The sequence below is a fragment of the Cervus elaphus genome, chromosome 4 (assembly GCF_910594005.1).
Source record: "Cervus elaphus chromosome 4, mCerEla1.1, whole genome shotgun sequence".
NCBI lineage: Eukaryota > Metazoa > Chordata > Mammalia > Artiodactyla > Cervidae > Cervus > Cervus elaphus.
In genome coordinates this window covers 26,435,589-26,455,061 of record NC_057818.1, presented here as the reverse complement: position 1 = coordinate 26,455,061, position 19,473 = coordinate 26,435,589, and the positions used below count along the sequence as shown (strand labels likewise).

General features: G+C 43.3%; 3 protein-coding genes across 3 annotated transcripts in view; 1 reads left to right on the top strand and 2 right to left on the bottom strand.

The window, feature by feature from the left end:
- Positions 1-1,016, top strand: part of LOC122691760 (plasmolipin) — a 39,344-nt gene extending 38,328 nt beyond the window's left edge. Inside the window, exon 4 of the mRNA XM_043898553.1 lies at positions 4-1,016. Within this exon, the coding sequence (XP_043754488.1) occupies positions 4-120 (117 nt within the window). The 3' untranslated portion in view covers positions 121-1,016. The remainder of the gene's footprint in view (positions 1-3) is intronic.
- Positions 1,017-2,775: 1,759 nt separating this feature from the next.
- LOC122691756 (ADP ribosylation factor like GTPase 2 binding protein) lies at positions 2,776-9,042 on the bottom strand. Its single transcript, XM_043898552.1, has 6 exons — positions 8,702-9,042; positions 7,867-7,928; positions 6,191-6,297; positions 5,134-5,219; positions 4,814-4,910; positions 2,776-4,172 (listed from the first exon to the last, which is right to left on the bottom strand). Exons 1-6 carry the CDS (start codon positions 8,737-8,739, stop codon positions 4,071-4,073), a joined length of 492 nt encoding a protein of 163 aa, XP_043754487.1. The 5' UTR covers positions 8,740-9,042; the 3' UTR covers positions 2,776-4,070.
- A 1,770-nt stretch (positions 9,043-10,812) lies between these two features.
- RSPRY1 (ring finger and SPRY domain containing 1) overlaps positions 10,813-19,473 on the bottom strand; it is a 35,732-nt gene continuing 27,071 nt past the window's right edge. Inside the window, exons 11-15 of the mRNA XM_043898544.1 lie at positions 19,192-19,303; positions 17,608-17,710; positions 17,093-17,245; positions 14,816-14,920; positions 10,813-12,372 (exon numbers count right to left, since the gene is read on the bottom strand). Coding sequence (XP_043754479.1) covers positions 12,276-12,372; positions 14,816-14,920; positions 17,093-17,245; positions 17,608-17,710; positions 19,192-19,303 — 570 coding nt within the window. The 3' untranslated portion in view covers positions 10,813-12,275. The remainder of the gene's footprint in view (positions 12,373-14,815; positions 14,921-17,092; positions 17,246-17,607; positions 17,711-19,191; positions 19,304-19,473) is intronic.

Genomic DNA, 19,473 nt, shown 5'->3' with positions numbered 1-19,473 from the left:
CAGTTCTTTTCGTGTTTAGTGATGATTGCCTATGGAGTGAGCACTTTCCTCAGCTTCCAGGCCTGGCGAGGAGTAGGCAGCAACGCAGCCACCAGTCAGATGGCTGGTGGCTATGCCTAAACCACCTGTGCCATGGGCCACTGCGGGGCTGAAGGCTACAGTCTGCTCCCAGTGCAGGTGGCTCCAGAAGCCTGAAGTCTGCGCGCCCTGTACAGAGTCAGCCTGGAAGGGACCACGCATGCTCATCTCTGCTCATCAGGCTCCTCGGGCTCACCCGACACGCCCAAGGAATCAGGACTCTTCCTCTGGCAGGCATGTGGCCTGGAGAGAGGCCAACAGCCAAGACTGTCCTCTCTGCCCTCCATATTCAGAAGGTGATGGGGGATACGGGACTCTCTTGCTTTGTCCTTAGGACTTCGTGTCCAAGGCTGAGAACTAGCCTTCTCGCCAGCACTAAATACACTAACAGTGACCTCCACACCCGCAGCCCCTGACCCACCATAGAATAAGCCTAACAAGCAGCAAGTATTTATCCTAGTTTTTGTTCTGGGAAAGCTGAGCAAACTCATGAAACCATTCTGATTCCTGAAAACATTAATTCTGGTCTGACCCTCCCCCAAGCCAACATGTCACTTGTAGGGAAACATGTAGAAAGGGTTATGATTCTGACAGCATGGTTTTCCTTTCCTGCCTTTTGAACGTACCAGTTATTTAAAACAAATCAGTTTTAAGTGACTGTCAATGATGAAAACCTGATCCAGGTTTCCCTCCCTTTCCCAAGCCCTTGTTTGTCATTTTCCCTTTGGGGAAACCAACATCAATGCTGACTGCCTCCCTGATGCTATTAATTAGGCACCTGGGACGGGAGGGAAAGTAAGGCCTTGCTGCTGAGTTGCCCTATGCTTGGCGGTAACTTTGTTTTTGTTTTTTACAAAAATAAAGACGGAAGAACTTATTTGGAAAAGATGTTGGGGAATCATAGTTAGAGATGCTTATAAACACCAGGAAGCCGCAACCTAAGTCAGTACAGTTGACCCTCTGTATTTGTGGGTTTCACATCCGAGGATTCAAACAATCGGTTGATATGCCCACCTTGAGAGCTTGTGAAGTTCAGAGATCAGATAATTGAGGTGCTTAGTGTGCGGAGCTGGCAGTAGAGAGAAGGGGGAGCAGCAGAGAGAGGGGGTCCCTCTGAGCTTATTTTCCTACCACAGCACAACATGCTTTGAATAACAAGCCACAGGCATTTCTGGGCATTCCTTGGTCCCACCTTAAAAAACTGGACGAATGAAAGTGTAACTAGATTCAAACAGTTGTGGATGAGCTACTCTCTGGGGGAGAGGGGCAGGGGAGGGGGTACGTTAAGTCAGATACCCATGTCCCAGCTGGCCTGGTATAGGCCTAGTTTGGGCCTGTTGTCCTGAGATGACAATTAACTGCATCCCTTTTTACTCTCCAGTGCCTCAGAGTTTGAATAATAAATTAGTCATTGCAGGGTCAAGCCATAAGAAGAGCGTTTTTAAGGAGGACCGACCTATTTTGAACCTTAAGAGAAAACAAAATCCTCAGCTAGGCTTCGGACACCCTGAAACAGCTTCTTTGGGCGGAGATGTTAACATGCTTTGTCAAAAACTACCTTGTGGTTCAGGCTGATGCTCCCCTCAAGTCCTCAGCCCCTGCTGTGTGGGTGAACAGTGCTGCCCAGGGCTGAGGCCTAAGCTATAGGAAGAGGCAAGTGTCCCCCGAAGCTGGGGCCAAACACTGGGCTTTCTCATGCTGGCCATACCTATTGCAGTTGCTCAGCTGTGTCTGACTCTGTGACCCCACAGACTGCAGCATGCCAGGCTTCCGTGTCCTTCACTATCTCCCAGAGCCTGCTCAAACTCATGTCCGTTGAGTCAGTGATGCCATCCAACCATCTCATCCTTTGTTGTCCCCTTCTCCTCCTGCCCTCAATCTTTCACAGCCCCAGGGTCTTTTCCAATGAGTCTCTTTGCATCAGGTGGCCAAAGTATTGGAGCTTCAGCATCAGTCTTTTCAATGAATATTCAGGGTTGATTTCCTTCAGGATTGACTGGTTTGATCTCCTTGCTGTCCAAGGGACTCTCAAGAGTCTCCTCTAACATCACAGATCAAAAGCATCGATTCTTTGGTGCTCAGTCCAGCTCTCACATCCATACATGACTACTAGAAAAACCATAGCTTTGACTATATGGACCTCTGTTAGCAAAGTAATGTCTCTAGCTTTTTAATAACGCTGTCTAGGTTAGTCATAGCTTTTCTTCCACAGAACAACCATCTCCTTGGAAGAGAAAAGATACCTGAGCCCCTCTAAAGGTGGCACATGATGATATAAGTTCCTGAGTGGACAGAGAAAGAGTTCTAGTAAGTTTGTTTTTTAAAATCAGATAAGTCTATTTCCTAATAGGAAGCTACAGCAGGCTTGCCTGCTTTTTTCTGAGTGTAAAAGGAGAAAAAATCCATCTGCCTTTCTTGTTCACTTTCATAATTTCATCTTTGGATTTGTCCACTTGCTTTTTCTCACCCAGACTGATCAGCGGGGTCTTCATCAAGTGCTTCCAACATGCCTGGCCTATGATGGGCAGTACCATTTATAAAAAGAACAAGAAGGGTAAGCAAGGCCAGGAGAGTCAGTGTTTAAGGAAGCCTTTGGCTCAAAAGACCAAAGCTCTGATAACTTGATGGCAGCAGCAATAGTACACAGGGATTGGCTCATTTAGAAAGATGGTTTATGCAAAACACCTCAAATTCTACTCATGGTACAAAAGTATTTAATAAGTGCCATGTCGGTACAGAAAAACACACAGCTTATAGCTCATCCTTTAAAACCAAGAGAGTCAACTGAAAAGTTAGTAGTGATTCCTATTTTTACTTTAAAAATAAAAACAAAAAACTAAGTACACATTGGGAATTGAACTACTACATTTTTTTCTTTCACCCATGTTTTCCGGCCAGTAATGTCCTATCCAACACTATAATAAGACAATGTACTGAATCTAAGCACAGTAAAGCTGTTTGCTATCTCCTACTCGCGCTAAGCTAGACCATGGAACACTATCTTGGTAGGGTTATTTTGACAGCCAAGAAGGAAGTGCAGAGCCCCTACCCCAAACCTAAGGAGCTGATTTACACAGAAAGGGTTTTAAGCAAACCTGCACAAACGCGAACATGCTCTAAGAAAAGGATATATTTTAGGCTACTTCCAGCATACATTCACTGGCACCCAGTAAAATGGACCAAGGTAGAAAGCATTTTAGCTCCCATAGCACTAACAGCTAAATAATACACACAGCATATAATACTTTGATCTTGAAGTGGGTAATCATGGAAGTTCCAAGATTGTATCCACTAGGTTAGCCTGAGTATTCATCTATAAAAATATTTTTTCAAAAACGCATAAACGAGGGTTATGAAAACAATGGGACTACATCTGGACCTGTAGAAGACAGTGATAAAAAGACTGCACATGTAAGACTAGGAATTGATTTTCACATGTAGCTTTTAGGTAAAGGAAATCTCTAAGTTGATTCCTACTAGCTGTAATGGTAGGATTTTCAGAAATCTTGAGATGGGCAGCTAGCTGCAGTTAACTCCTAGATAAATACTCCCAGTCAAAATCCCAACTGAGGCTGTAGGACTCAAACTGTGATCAGCTGTGGGTGCATGAAAAGCCTCCTGGGACATGTAAGGCCTGCTGGGCCAAGAGAGTTGATGATGGTAAATTTTCCCAACACGGACACCCTGACATGAATGCTGGGGACAGGCATCCCAGGTAGAATGCTGGACTCGGGTTTGCTGCAGGAGCCAGACTCCAAAGCCTGAGAGAGGGGTCTACTCGGGGAGGAGTACTAGGGTTACCAAAACCAAGAATGTCTCGTCCCAGAAAGGTCAGGTAATTGTCTTCTGACCCATCAATACTTAACATTAATGAAGAACTGCAGAAGAGTCAGTCTCCCCAAGATGTATTCTTCTGACATCATTAGCCAAAGCCTCTCCCAGTCTATTGAGCTGGTGACGTCCAGGAAGAGCCCGGAGCCTGAAGGTGAGACCTAAGGCCGCAGATTGTTCTGGGAGGCTGGCACAGAAGATGATTTGCACAGTGACGTCACCACTAAACCACTGCTCAAGTCCAGTCCCCGGCCTTCTTTTTCCTACAAGAGAACACCACAGCTTTAAGAGGCAAGGGACAGAAGAAAGTCCTTTCTAGCTCTGATTGGGGAGGGAGATGTTTAGGGTGGGCCACTAGGGAGCACATAGGAAGAGGGAAGATGTGATTTTGCATTTTTGTTCAGCACTGCTCACTCAAAAAATGTACCTCTCAGGGTACACTGGACCCTGGAGGTCCAGTGGTTAAGACCCCACTGCAGGTAGCATGGGTTTGATCCCTGGTTGGGAGAACCAAGATCCCGCGTGCCAAGCAGCAAGGCCAATACAAACAACACAAAAAACACCTCTCTTCAATGAAAAATATTTCCTTCTCCTATTAAGATCCCGCGTTACAAGAAAGGCAAGGCAATTAAGACTTGTTTTTTGGCTTTGTCCTTTTGATTATACAGGGACCCTGTAAGGTGCCTGGGATCTTTGGTTTCACCAAAACTATGTGTAATTCTTCATAAGCACCCCAGGCCCCGGCCAGTGGGGGATAGCAGCTGCTCTGCCGGCATGTTGCTCGCTATCTGGCTGACACTGGCCAGTCTTACAGTGGGGAGCACAGAGGGTGGTTTGTGCCTGACAGGTCCACTTGGAATTTTCTAAGCGGTTCACTGTGGCATAACAGACAAGAAGGACTTACTGCTCGGTAGTCCAGAAACATTTCTTTAAAAGCCAGAAAATCCGTAAATGTGAGTAGCATGTCAAAAATGTCACCGGCCACTTCATCTTTATGGTGCCTGAGAAAGAAAAGGGTGGTTGCTTCATGAACAATTGATGACACAGACCATCTCCTTGAGATTTCCTTCAAAGGTATGGAGGGCCTCCCACCCAGGACCTAACCACCAAGTGCTCTGAAGCTTGATGTTCAAGCACTAGGGGGAAGAAAAAGGAGGGGCTATGAATTTTCAGAGTTGAGGAGGAGCAGGGTACCAAGAAGTACAAAAGTCAAGTTCAACTCACTGTAAAGTTGTAGTGAAAGCCGCCATGTTAAATCCAGGAATCCGCTCCAACAGCTGTTCTTCTATATACTTTTCTACCAAAGAAATCTGTAACAGTAAAACTTCTTTTCAGAAAGCCTGTTCTCCAGCCCTTTGCAAACATTTCTGTGTGCCTGGCTCCCCGCTGAGCGCTGGGAGCACCAGAGAGAACCCAAACCCAGCTCCTCTCTTCACTGAGCTCATCCCACCCGCTGCCCTCGGCCCTCCAGGGGAGAGGTGTATGCAGGTAATTACACTGCAACGGGAGGAATGCTCCCAGGTGGGTAGGGTTAGAGAGCAGAAGGGCTCCCACCCCCATGGCACGAAATGAAGAGTGAAGTAAGTGGGGGCTTTTCTGCCTGGGTAGATAGAATCCATGGAAAGAAACAGATGAAAAAGCATACACTGAAAGGCAATCACAGATCTGTTAAAAGCGGAGGCCTGGCTTAAGAAACTTTCACCAGCTCGGCCACACTTTTGCATTCAAGGAATTAAGTCCTGGAGGTTCAAACGTCTCAGATGAGATCCTAACAGGAGGCTGCATGGGGACTTGGCATATGCAAAGACCCAAGGGTCCAGAGCCAAGGTTCCTGGGTTCTAGTTTGGTTTTGCCACCAACTAGTTAGTGATCTGGGTCTTGGTTTTCACTTTTATCTAACAGTCATGCATACTTGACTGAATTATGTAGTAAGGAAAAAGGGTGTGAAAGCTGAAAGGTCAAAAGTATGTAAGTGCAAGGTATGGTGAACCCATATACTGTAACTGAAAGTAGGATTATGATAAAGTCAACCATGTTTTTAAAATAGATGAGATCATTAACTATTTGGAAAACAGCTCCAAGAAGTATGCAAAAGAAAACAATAGGTGATGAAGATTAAACCCAATTCTAATTAGACTTCCTAGCAGGGTGCTGGTGGCAGGTTCTAAAAGTTGAGCAGATTTCAACATTATTTGATCCTAAATTCATATTTTAAAGAAACTGTAAGTTCATATTTCAAAGAAATCCTAATCTCCAGTAAGAGAAATAGGAACCCACTTACATATTCATTAAAAATAGGTGTGTAGGTAAGCTTATTCTCTTCCGTGTCTTCAAACTCCTGGTAGTACTTGTCCATGAAATTCCTCTGTAATAACTGGAACTCATCATCTGAATCGCAATAGGAAACATATATTCTTTTTAACATGCAGGAATTAAATGGCAGAACTGCTTTCTAAATGGCCAGCCTTTAGGAGAGGGAAAGCTAAAGGTGTTAAGTGTAAAGTTTGGTGGCATTAAGGGCCTTCACACTGTGTGCAACCACCACCACCACCCTCTAGTCCATTTTAAACACAGCCATACGGGCAGGCTGGCTTAGGAACTCCACAAATGATTCTCTTAAATTCAGCTGCAGTGGTAGGAACAGTGTAGTGATTAGATGGATGGGCTCTGACAGAGGCTAGACTACCAGAGTTTAAATCCCACCTCAGCCACTAACACTGGGTAAGCTTGGGCAGGTTAATTTCTCTGAGTCCCAGTTTCTTCAACTTCAACTTCAGAGTACCTATCATAAAAGATTGCTAGGTGGCATTTAGATGAGGATTCACATATAGTGACTGATTCATAGCAAACACTTACAAGGGTTTTGGGAATTTCAACAACCAAATAGAGTATCATTTCCAAAAACAAAAGGAATGCTTCACAAATGGCCTAGACTTAGGAATAAATGCCCTGGGCTCATTTCCCTCACTGCACACAGGGTTCTTGTAGAGGCCAAAAGAACTCCAGGTATTCCTCAGCATTCCCCAGGAATCCTCTGATTGACATGGGACCTTAATGGTCTATCTTCATCTGTATTTAGGAGTTAAGGTCATGAACCTTTATAGGACCTGAAGGTACAAAACTGGGTCAAGTGATTTTCACTAAACAAGACTAAGAAATACAGCTAATAACACTATAACAACAGTGTTCTTTTCCTTATTCTCAGCAAACTTAGTCACCCCTACAAGAGATTTTTTTCAAGTTTTTCTCTCCCACATATTTATCTTAAATGACAGATGCCTGTTACTTAGCAGGACCTATGTATGCCAAAGTAAAAGTTGCTCAGTCGTGTCCAACTCTTTGCAACCTCATGGACTATACAGTCCATGGAATTCTCCAGGCCAGAATCCTGGAGTGGGTAGCCTTTCCCTTCTCCAGGGGATCTTCCCAATCCAGGGATCAAACCCAGGTCTCCCACATTGCAGGGGGATTACCAGCTGAGCCACCAGGAAAGCCCAAATGAATCCACAAATATGAACTCAGGACCTAGGAAAATATGGAACCAGCTGAAGCATGACACGTTGTTCCTCATGGACATGTGTGCTATGGTTACGCTATTACACTGCTCTATGTCACAAAAACATTAAGACTCAAGACTAAAAACCGCTCTTACTCACTGAAATTAAGTAGTTAATATTTGCTGAGGTTTTGCCATAAGCCTCATAACTCCAAGGTACCCTGTTACCTGAATGAGTCCCTTCCAGGGACTGAATCTATGGTAATCAATTATTTTCAGGAGTAGGAGCTGTATGCCTTTAAGGCAAACCACAGGGCGACTTACTTTGTATTTCAGTATGCCACATTAAACATATGCAGCATGATGTTTTCTCTCTTCTTAAAAATTAACTCTCCAAGTGGATTTCAATGTCGTTAAAGGTGAGAGTCTAAAAACTAAAGAGCCGGAGTAGGGAAGCTTACCCATGATAATGTCCTCTAAATATCCAACCACAGCATCAAATTCTGCATCAGAGGCAGAAGAGCTGAAAAATAGACCTGGATTAGGTACTGTTTCAGCTTAATTCCTCCTCCCCCCCGCCCCCAAAATGTACTATGGCCCTTTTCAAATGAATTCTCCATCACCCAGCCTCAACAATTAAGAATGATTTACTGTTTAATCTAGCTATTGCACACAAGAAAGCACATTTTACACACCTGTGACGTCAAAGTTTAATGTAGTGTATCTACTTTCAGAAAACTGATGGGACACAAGGAGTCACAAAGGGACAAATAAAAGGGGTCAAGGCTCACATCAGACATTTTAAGGCTCCTCACATTTATTTCCTGTGGGTTCTACTCACCGCATCTTCACTATCACCCCACACCAATCTACTTGTGGGCGGGCGTAAACTTGGTGCGGTCAACACACAGGCCGGGGTGGGGAGGGGCAGTTAGAGTCCCTGGGGGTGGTGGTGTGGTGGTGGCGGCGAATCTTCTGACCCGCGGTCGGGCGGGCCTCGGCCACTCAAACCCACCAGGTTTTGCTGACGACTAAGGACTGGAGACCGGGGGATTGTGACAGAGGCGTGTATCGTCGCGCGACACCACTCTGCGCTCCTGTCCTCCGCGCCTGAAACCCCGCGGTCGCCGCAGCGGCAGAGTCCACAGCGGGAACTTGGGTGGGGTGGGGTGGGGTGGGGGAAGGCTTGTTGGTTTCCCACCGCCACTGAGGGCACTGTTTTCGCAGGGCGGAGGCCTAGGCCAAGCGCCAGCAGCCCCGGCCTTCAGTCTCCCGGGCTCGGGCGGCGTGACTCACAAGGACAGCGCGAAGCTCTCTTCCTCTAGGGCGTCCATCGCCGCCGCCGCCGCATCCACCGCGCGTCAGAGAGCGGACCCGTTGGCCTTCTACCCTTGCCTGCGGCCCGGGCGCAGCCTCTGCTCTGCACCGCAGAGCTCCAACCGGCATCCGGGAGGCCTCGCCGCCGAGGCCGCGGCCGGCTCACGGCCCAGGCGGGTAGCGCCTGCGTGCGACGCCCCGGCCTCAGGCTCCCCGGCTGCGGCCACACGCCGTCCGAGCCTCCCAGCCCTGCCAGGCCTAGCTAAACTCACCACTACCGCCGCTGGGTCCGGCGTCAGTTACCACGCCCCGCCTCCCGTCACCATGGCCACCGTGACCCTGGGGCTCCCAGCAACCAATCACAGGTCTGCGTTACCCCAAACCAGGGGCGGGACAAAGATAGGGAGAGGAAGTGAGGCAAAGGGATGGAGGGTAGCGAGAGGAAACTGGGTGCATCCAGCAGGTCAGGGGCTCACTGACGTATACTCACGCTGTCGGGCGATTAAAGCCAAGCTGTACCCAATGTGAAGAGGAAGGAATGGAAGCCGAGAGAGCCTTGATTTCCCCAGTTACTACTAGGGAATGAATTACAAGATTTAAGAAAGATTAAGTCATTCAAATTGGTTTTAAGAGCACTGTAAATCGAAAATCTTTTCAGTCAATCCCTTAGCTTTTGAGCCAGATAGTGCAGACATTTGATTTTCGAGACAGTTGCTCCCTCTCGTGGAACTACCATGAGACAGCTACCAAAGCCAGCCCCACCGCAAGAAGTGGATGTCTTGTAATTTACATCATAAACATTCACATAAAAAAGATTATTCGGCAATAACTCGTTTCTTGGGTAACTAGGCAAAAGTAACTTTGACAGAACCACTTTGAGCAACGCAATCAGGTGACTTACCTCCAGGATAAGCCCCCTCTGAAACTGCCTAATTTTACAAAAGGGTACCCTAGACCTGTTCTCTGATTGGATCACTAGACATTGTTGTCTTTTCAGTTGCACTTTATTTTTTGGCCAAATGTGTGGTACATTTTAGATATGGTTCATGTTTGATCTGTGGGTCAGATGGCCAGCTTAAATGGACATATATCTTTAAATGAACATAAAATAGCTATCAGTGGGGTGTGGAACTAAACTCGTTACCATGACACAGTTGTATCTAGGATGAGATCAGTTCTCAGAGGTACTATCTCTGTTTAGTACCAAGTAGAAGGCAGGCATTCAGAAAGGTTTGGTAAACAACCAGACCGAGTTAATACATGGGATCAGAACAGAGAAGGAAACTTGATTCCATCTATTCTGGTTATCTAATGCTGTCACTAGCCACACAAAACTTCCTGGCTAAAAAAAAAAAAAAAAAATTATTTTGCTCAGTAATCTGTAACGTGGACAGGACTTGGTAGGGATAGTTTGTTTCTGTTCTACTTGGCATCAGTTGGGGGTAGCTGGGATTGGGCTAGAGAAACCTCTTCCAAGAAGCTTACTCAAATTAGTTTTGGCTGGAACAGCTCAGTTGTGGATGTTAAACAGAGGACCTAAGGGGTAGGGGGCTGTCTCAGTTCCTCTCCATGTAGGTCTTCTCATGGATATTTGGGTTTTCCCACACCATGGTAGCTAGGTCCAAGAACAAATATTTCAAGAGACAGGAAGTGGAAGCTGCCAGTCCCTCAACTGCTTGAGACCACAAACTGGCTCAATATCTTCAGTCTCTGCCTGGCTATATCCCTAGGTCCTACTTCCTCCTTTCTTTTTAATTAATGTTACTCCTTCAGTGAGGTTTCTCTCCTTCCCCTCGTCTGAATTAGGTTCTCCTTGCTCTTTCTCAAAGCACTCAACAATTTATTACAGTAAGGAAAAACATAGTTTTCTCCCCACTACCGACGTCAGCTCCACAAACATCTGTTTTTGTATACCACACAGTTGCAGTGCCCGAGACATAGTAGGTGTCCAATAAAAGTTTGCTGGATGAATAAGTGATTAGCCTTGCTTCTGAATTCTAATACTTGATTCTATTCTAACCTGGAAAGGATAAACCTGAGTATAATATCTTGGAAGCTTAGCAGCAGGCACCAATGAAAGTTGTGAAATCTTAAGTCAAAAAAGGCAACAAATGTTTTATTTATTCAATGCAAATTACTGTATTTACCACAAGCTAAAGAAGAGAACATATATATATATATATATTTATATATATATTTGAATTTATGGAAGACTAAAGACATGGAAAAAATCCAGCACCCCAACAAGTACGGCCAGGAAGGAAATCAGCTCTGTAATAGGACGATTTAATGAACTACAAACAAGAAAGGGTGGGGAAGGAAGAAAAAAATGTGCATTGAATTTAAGACATTGTAAAACTGAGAAGACATATTTACTATTCAAGTATAAACTCAGTAAGGACTTGGCATAAATTGAAAGGCAGCTGCTGAGGTACACCATTATAAAATAAGTTCTATGAATTTACAATTCTACCTTCCAATTTTCTGGGAGAAAAAACCAAACTCTTGAAGGTCTTCACCAGAGACCCTGAGAGGGAATAACACTTTTGATGAAGACATAGTCAACAATCCATGACTGAATTTACTATTCAAAAACATGTATTTATTTTAAACAATAGGAATACGTGCTCTCAGACTGTCCTCTAAGAGTTTTTGAGACTATTAGTTCAAGAGTTTCAAAGTATATTACTTCCAAAAACAATACTGATTTTAAAAAATTATTTTAAACAAAAACCAAAAAGACCTGATTTGATGGTACCTTAAAAATACCCTAAATACCAAATTTTCTCCAGTCTAACATTGCAATTAATTTAAGAATTCCTCCTGCATTGTTAAAACATTTTTTCCTCACAAAATGTGGGTACTGAAATTGGATAGAAACATCATGAATGTGAAAATACCACCAATTTTCTGCAGTTAAAAAAAAAAAAAACTAGAATGTTCTTTGGAATCACTGAAATATCAAAAATTGGGTTTTGTTTTTTTGTCTACAGTCAGTCTGTGCACCTTCTTTCAGGCCCTCCATGTTGCTTGTAGTATTGACCTGTGGGATTCTAGTTTTACAGCTTCAAGTCTTGCAGTGCAGTATCCATGCTTAACATACCAGTGGCTCTCTGACCAATGGGAAGTTATGTTTAACCCAGAAATGCTGTCATTTACTTCTTCATAATGACTTTTGCCCAAAATAAAAACTTTAGAATATGAGACAAAACATCCTGTGTTACACAATCAAATGAACCCAACCTGGAGAAATCCAGTGTGGTTTCAGCATTCAGGAGGGCATTGTCTCTTATTACTTTTCATGGAATTACCACAGGCCTAGCTATTGGCATTCAGCTTTCCTTGGCCTTAAAAGGAATTCTCAGGGCTGGCAGGTTGGGTTAGATTCTAGGAGAATTTTGTCTTTGATAAACTATCATTTTTTTTTAGCATAAAATCTGGCCATGGCTATAAGTTTCAATGTGCATACAACTGATTAGAGATTTTTTTGTTTTTCTTTTCAACATTGGCTGGAATTGAGTAGAAATAAGTCCATGAGGCCTCTTCACGTGTGTCATGAGATATGAGAAATTTGTCTGACTCTAGTCACTATTTCTTTCCGACACAATGGGCAGGTCTCCAGTTGCAAGGCACAATCCATGCACAGATCACTGAGGAGAAAGACATAGATACCCGTTAGGTCAGTGCTTCAAAAAGTCAGACTGACGATGTGCTGACTCAATGGAGCATGTTAACTGAAAGGGTAATAATCACACATGACTGAAACATTAAGTAAATATCTAAACAGTTAAGTCTCTCTTCCACTTCTGACCTTCAGTCTTCCTCTTCTGAGGAATAAGTTAAAAGTTCATGTGCATTCTTCCAGAAAGTCTGGATATATACAGCCTATGCACAGAGATGTGTCTCTATAGGTAGAAATACAATGCTATTTTTTTCCCCAGACAGTTATCTGTCTGTCCCAGTATCATTTGTTGAATAGTCTATCTTTCACCATAGATTTGACATAATGTCTCTATGATATATTTTTCTCTGTAAGTAGTTCTACCTTCTATTCCATTACTGTGTCATTCTTTTCATATACTGGGAGAAAACTATTAACTTTTTTTTCCCCTAAAGGTGGTATTTTACACATATTCTTTCTCACCCTGTTTTTGGTTTTTTTTTTTTTTTTTAAATTTTTTAAAATGTATTTATTTTTGGCTACACTGGGTCTTCATTGCTATGTTCTGACAGCAGGCATCCTTGTCTGGCCCCTAGCATCTCTTGGAAGGCTTCCAGTGTGTCCCCCTTAAAAAGATGCTTGTGTTTGAGATATATATGTTTTTTTATATTGTAAAGGAAGTATCCATCCATCCTTAATTTAAACTTTTATTTCTATATCCATTTGTTTTGTAGTAGTCATTCATTTGAGATGGATATTGAATTTTTAGCATGTTTGTGGAAGGTGTTAATTCTCTGCTTGATTGTCCCTTGGCCTATTTGAGAAATTATATTTGATTACATTTGATTAAATACATTTGAGAAATTACATTGATTTCCTATGTTGCACTAACCTTGCATTCCTGAAATAAATAAATGACCCACTTGGTCATGTTGCTGTGTACTAGCTGCTGATAATTTAGGATTTTTAGGTTGATATTCAGTCATTCATTTTTGTGTTTCACCAGCTTTTTGTATGATTAACATGCATGCTTTGTTAAGAAGATTGTGACTTTGCTATTTTCTCTGTGGTCTGAGAAGTTTATATAGAATCCATCCATTCCCTCAAAGTTTGAAACAATGTACTTGTGAAACCATCTGGGCTTTTAGAGGGTAAGGCAAAGGGGGAAAATCATCTCAATTTCTTCCATGGTATTAATAGTAGGAATGTTTAGATTTTCAGTGTCTATTTCAGGGGGTGGCTCATGTCATTCTCTTCCATGGTATTAATAGTAGGAATGTTTAGATTTTCAGTGTCTATTCCAGGGGGTGGCTCATGTCATTCTCTTCCATGGTATTAATAGTAGGAATGTTTAGATTTTCAGTGTCTATTCCAGGGGGTGGCTCATGTCATTCTCTTCCATGGTATTAATAGTAGGAATGTTTAGATTTTCAGTGTCTATTCCAGGGGGTGGCTCATGTCATTCAGTTTAGCCAGATTTTCTTTCTTAACCTATACTCAACGAAACTGTTGAGCTAGATTTTCTTATAATTCTTTTAATTTGCTCTTCCAACTTTGTTCTGGATATTTCTAGTGTGGGGACTGTGCTCATACTTAAGATACCTGATTCTAAGTTTTTAGATTTCAACTGTCTTTCATGAGCACTTATTGTGTGCCAAACCACCAATAAGGGCCAGAGAGCTCAAAGAAGAATAAGCCCAGATCCTGAGGAGTTCTGGGCTACAGAGTTGACAAAGGGAGAGCTGGTAGCTAAAGCTCTGTGAAGAATAAGAGCAAGGCAGCGTATGGGATGGGCTGAATTACAGGGAGCTGGTCTGGGACACTGAGATAGGTACTGCCTGTATATAATCGGTACACGTGCCTGGGCCAGGCCAGGGTCAGCACACTGCCCAGCTCCTCTTTCTCCTTCTAACCTTAGTTGCGAGGCCTTTTTAGGGGACTGTTTTATTTGCTACTCTTGCTGATGTTTAGACACTGTTCTACAGGATCCAGGCTGTCCTCATTTCCTACAACTGCAGAGTGGTTAGATGGTAGGGTGGTGCTGCCCTCTCAATGCTGAGGAGGGTAAAGAGTAAGTACATGAGAAGGCTCTAAAACTAAAAGGGATTTCCTAAGAGACCTGCAATTAGCATTAAGCCTTTTGCATTCTGGGATGAAAAATGTGTTAAAAATAAAGTACTGAGTAAACAAAGTAAAACAAAACAAAAACATGGGTGTTCTATATCAAGCAGCTTCTTCTATTTCAGGTACTTTCTGGAAGACAGCCAGGTACTACTTAGCAAACTCTGAAACCTCCTTCAGCCCACTTTGGATATTATGAACCTTGATGAACAGCTAGGGAACTGGTAACACTGTAAAAGCAATTCAAGAACAGGTGGAACTTAGTCTAAGGAAATGTACACAAGAGGAAATAACCAAACAAATCCTCTGACCTGTGTCCACATGGCTTCAGCTGCGTGTCTGCTACCTCATCACAACACAGGGAGCAGCAGTTTTCCCGGATACTGACTTGCTTCAACAGAGCAAGACGCCTGTGCCTGAGTAGAAAACACAGTTGGAAGTTCATTTTATCAACAAATAAATGGGGTCAGTGACCAGTGATGCATATGAAATGCTTTAAAAATGCTCTGTACATGGGAGTCTACCATGTATTCCCTAAGCTCTATTCAGTAAAGTTTTCACACGAGACATCTCATTTCAATCTTACAATGATTTTCTAAAACAGAGAATGAAGGAGGCTGGTCATTCTCATCTTACCTGGTGGCTCAGCTGGTAAAGAATAACACACACACAGAAATAAACTGCTTTCCTGAGTTCTGTGGTGGGAGCTCTAGCAAATTAATCAAACCAAAGGCGGAGGGCATGGGAGCTTCCAGTTACAGGGAGTAGGTCATGACCTGGACTTGTGACTGGCATCTAAAGCGGGAGGAAAGGGCAGTCCTGCAGCACTGAACCCTTCTCCAGGGGGGTCTGAAGCTATCTCCAGGTAGACGGTATCAGAATCAAGTTCACTGCTCAGTGGTATTGGAAAACACATGTCAGACCATTCTAGTAGCAGGAAGAGTGGTGAGAGCAGAACTTTCTAGTGCAAAGACCCTGGGGCTACAGTAGCAGACCTGGTCTGTTTCAGGAGCAGCAAGGAGGCCAGGATGGCTGAAGCAGCAGGGGCACAGGGGAGAGTGCAAGAGGTCTAAGGAGTAGTGGAGGAGAAGAGGGGACAAATCCTACAGTGTCTGCCGAGATTCAAGCTTTTACCTTAAAGTCAAAGAGGAAGCCACTAGAGTCTGCTGAGCAGAGAAGTACATGATCTGATTTATGTTGTAACAATCGTTCTGGAGGCTGTCCTGAACAGACTGAAGGGGTTAAGGTGGGAACAGGGAGACTAGTTTGAGGGCAGGAACAACCCAGGTGGGAAATGGGAGGCTTTAGCCATGGCGGGAGAAGGGAGAGGGACCAGGAGTAGTTGGTTGGGATATATTCTCAAAGTACAGCCCATAGGATTTGCTGAACAATCCGTCACAGAAATGGCAGGAAGTCATACTCTGCCTCGTCAAGGATCCTCTAGGACCACAGCCAGGGAAACAGAATTGACAAGGGAGCTATTACAGAGAAAACGTAAGAGAAGCAGGTGGCTGTGAGTGGCCGACTTTTGTAACTGAGAGGTGGGTGTATATATATATATATATGGTGCTTTACTGTGCTATTCTTTTTTTCTTTCATGTGTATTTGAAGTTTTCCATAATAATTTTTCGATAATAAAAAGTTTAAGAAGAAGAAGAAAAAGAATGAATGGAAGAAGAGGTAGAAACAGAGAGGATTTACAATATGGAACAAGTTACAAAATGCCAAGTAGAAACATGGCCCTGATCTCCTACCCTGAAGTCAGAAAAGAATACTGTTCCTATGAGTAAAACAGGAAACTTTGACATTGAAGAGGTCATTCAGTTAGTCTCCGACAACTTGTGTCTTGGTGTCACTGTCACAGAAAACAAAAGTCCAATGCAGCACAGGACTGCCAAGCTGGTAACTCTGTTCTTATCCAAGGAATACTGCACTTTGGGTGCCAAGATCTTAGAGTACTGAGAGAGTACACAGAATCCGCCCATAAAAGATGCCTTTCTGACAGTTGGTGCCTATTGCCATCTGACTTTTGGAAAGTTTAATTTTGCAGGGGTGGTTAACTAAATGCTGAAGCAGTTTTAACTAAGCCTCCAGGGGAACTCTTAGAGGGATCAGTTGGAACTTTCAGGGTGTAGGTGAGAAGACAGACCTATTTATGGGCCACATCCAGAAAGACAGGCTACATAACAAAGTGATGGGGTATGGCAGATGAGACAGGTGTTACGTCACACTTTCACCAGGAGGAATTTAAAGTTCAGAATCCCTGTCAGGCGCTAAAACAAGATGAAGAGGGTTCTCAGAATGAACCTCAGATCTCTGAGCTGGGAAATCAGTGGCCCTTCAGTTCTTGGGATATTACGGAGGCTCTGTTGCAGCAGGCAGGGCTGTCATCACTCTGTGACATTTTCTGGTTCATCTGGAAACTGCTGAGCCACTCTCAAGCCTCAGGACACTGAGTCCAAGGTGAAGTACAGCCCAGAAGGGCTTGTTACAGACCTGCTTTTTAAGCCAGAACAGGAGCTAGGATTACAATGTTACGTTATAGACACCCTTAAGGGTGCAACAGGCCAACACTGCTGATTCCTTACCTTGGCAAAATGATTTTCTCTTCAGCTGTGAGGAAGGCGTAGTCATTAAAAGTGCTAAATTTCATAGACGGTGGATATTTGAATGGTTTTGCTCCAAAATTGAACTCACATTGTTGATATGACATGAAACTAGCTGCAGCAAAAAATCCAGATCTACAAATAAAAATGAGTAGAGATCAAGAGAATTTATAAAAACAAAGTGGAAGTCATACACAAAGTGGTCTTCAGAAGTAAGTTGGAATAAGAAATAAGTCGGAATAATTCATACCCCGGGAGAAAGAAGGGTGGCATTCTGTTTACTAACCTAGATGGGACTATAAACCAGAGAATATCCTGCTCTTATCTTCCTATATCAAACTCTGGGAGAGTTCTAGGTATGATTAAATGAGTCCCCAATTACTTGAAGTACAGTGATTTCTCACACAACTGACCATATAAATGGACAGTCTTTTTTTCCTAGAGAAAAGGACATTCCACGCATCTACTTGAATTTTTGACTGAGAGAAGGTACTTACACAGTAGATGAAAAGACTTGCTTCTCAGGAGGCAGCTGGATGCCATTTAAAAAGAAGATCATTTGCTTTTCATTCAAGTCTAACAGAAATCCTACTGTGTCTCCTAAAGGATGAAGTGGAACACTGTTAGGACAGGAAGATTCTGCTGTCTCAAGGGGTTTTTAATATCATTGTATTAAGTCTATTTTTGTAGCCCTATATTCAACATATTCATCTTGCTTCTTCTGCAACTGATCTGACCCCTTTCCATCAAAGTTTGGAGAGGAAAAGGCTGCCAATTAATCTATGAAAAGTCATCAATTGTAAGATGCATCCCAATTTCAAAGATGTGAAATGTGGGGGCAATGTGCATTTTTGGACCAGTAAAACATGGTAAGATCACAATCATGAACTTTGCTTCTCTGGTGAGATTTAAAATTCTCTGAGAGGGAATTCCCTAGTGGTCCAGTGGTTAGGACTCTGTACTTCCAATGCCAAAGGCAAGGGTTCAATCACTAGTTAGAGAACTAAGATCCCTCCTACAAGACTGCGTGGCCAAAAGAGAAAAATTTTTTTCCAGAGGTTCCATCTGCTACCATATGACTCTATGTCTTCAGAAGAAGGTGGGGCGCACCAGGAGGCCCCCTGAGAATACCACCCTTGGTGCTCTGGTGTGAGGCAGAAAAGCCCTGTTTCATTGTATTTATATGGGGGTAAAAAGACTCACTCATCTTAAACCCTTTCGTCTAATTGTTGGACAAATTAACTCTGTGGTTCTAACTATGCTGGTTTGAATCTTTCATTCATAAATGTTTTCATGGATATAAGGCCTTGGATACAGCAAACCAGTTGGAATACAAATTGAATGGGGCAAAAAAGATGAGGCTAAAATCCTCGCTTTGACTGAGAGTCCTGGTAGCCTCTTCCCCTGCAGTGTCCTGAGCCTGATGTCTGGAGAGCTGAGGCTGGGCAGATGTTTTTGAGGCCAAGAGTGCTCAAGTCAGCCTGAAAAGCTGCATCTAGAGGGGCCCAGAATGTGTCCACTCACTAGTGCCAATACTCTGAAGAAAATCTCATTTTATTGACATTACAATTTCAGTGTCCTTAATATCTCCACAGCTGCTCTAAGACATACACCCAGAGAGGAAAGTTGAATTCATATTAATCTGAAGAATCATATGAATCTTAATTCATATTAATTAATCTTAATAATTTCCCCACTAAATTAAGAATTTTATAGTCTGAAATGTTTTGCTAAAGGAAGGGCTCCATCAGAGTTGAGTATCAGGAGAGTACTGTTCACATCCATGGTAGGGGATACAAATGCTAATATCCCTTCCCACACTTAATATTTTTCCATCAAAACATTTTTTTAATTAATTTATTTTAATTGGAGGCTAATTACTTTACAATATTGTAGTGGTTTTTGCCATACATTGACATGAATCAGCCATGGGTGTACATGTGTTCTCCATCCTGAACCTCCCTCCCAAGCCCATCCCTCAGGGTCATCTAAAACATTTTAAAGCCTAACATGATGAATGCCTTGCCAGAACCAGATGTCTTAACCTAGCTGATAAATTCATGATGGCGAGGAACGAGTACCTTCTTTCCAGCAGGGGTGTAGGTGCGGCTTACTTCTGGCGTTGTACCAAATCAGCTGCCGGCAGCCGTCGTATGCACAGGAGTATTCATCATCCCCAATGCCATAGCCCTCCTGGAGGGAGACAGGGCCCAGAGATTAGTGAGGCTCTGCCTACTGTGTTCTGGGAAAAGTAAGTGTGTCTTTTACAACCATTAAGCTGGTGGATGGAATTCTAAGCTTTCTAGATGAAGGGAGAGAGCCTATTATGGTTCTTAGAAGGTACCAAAATTTTGACATGGAGT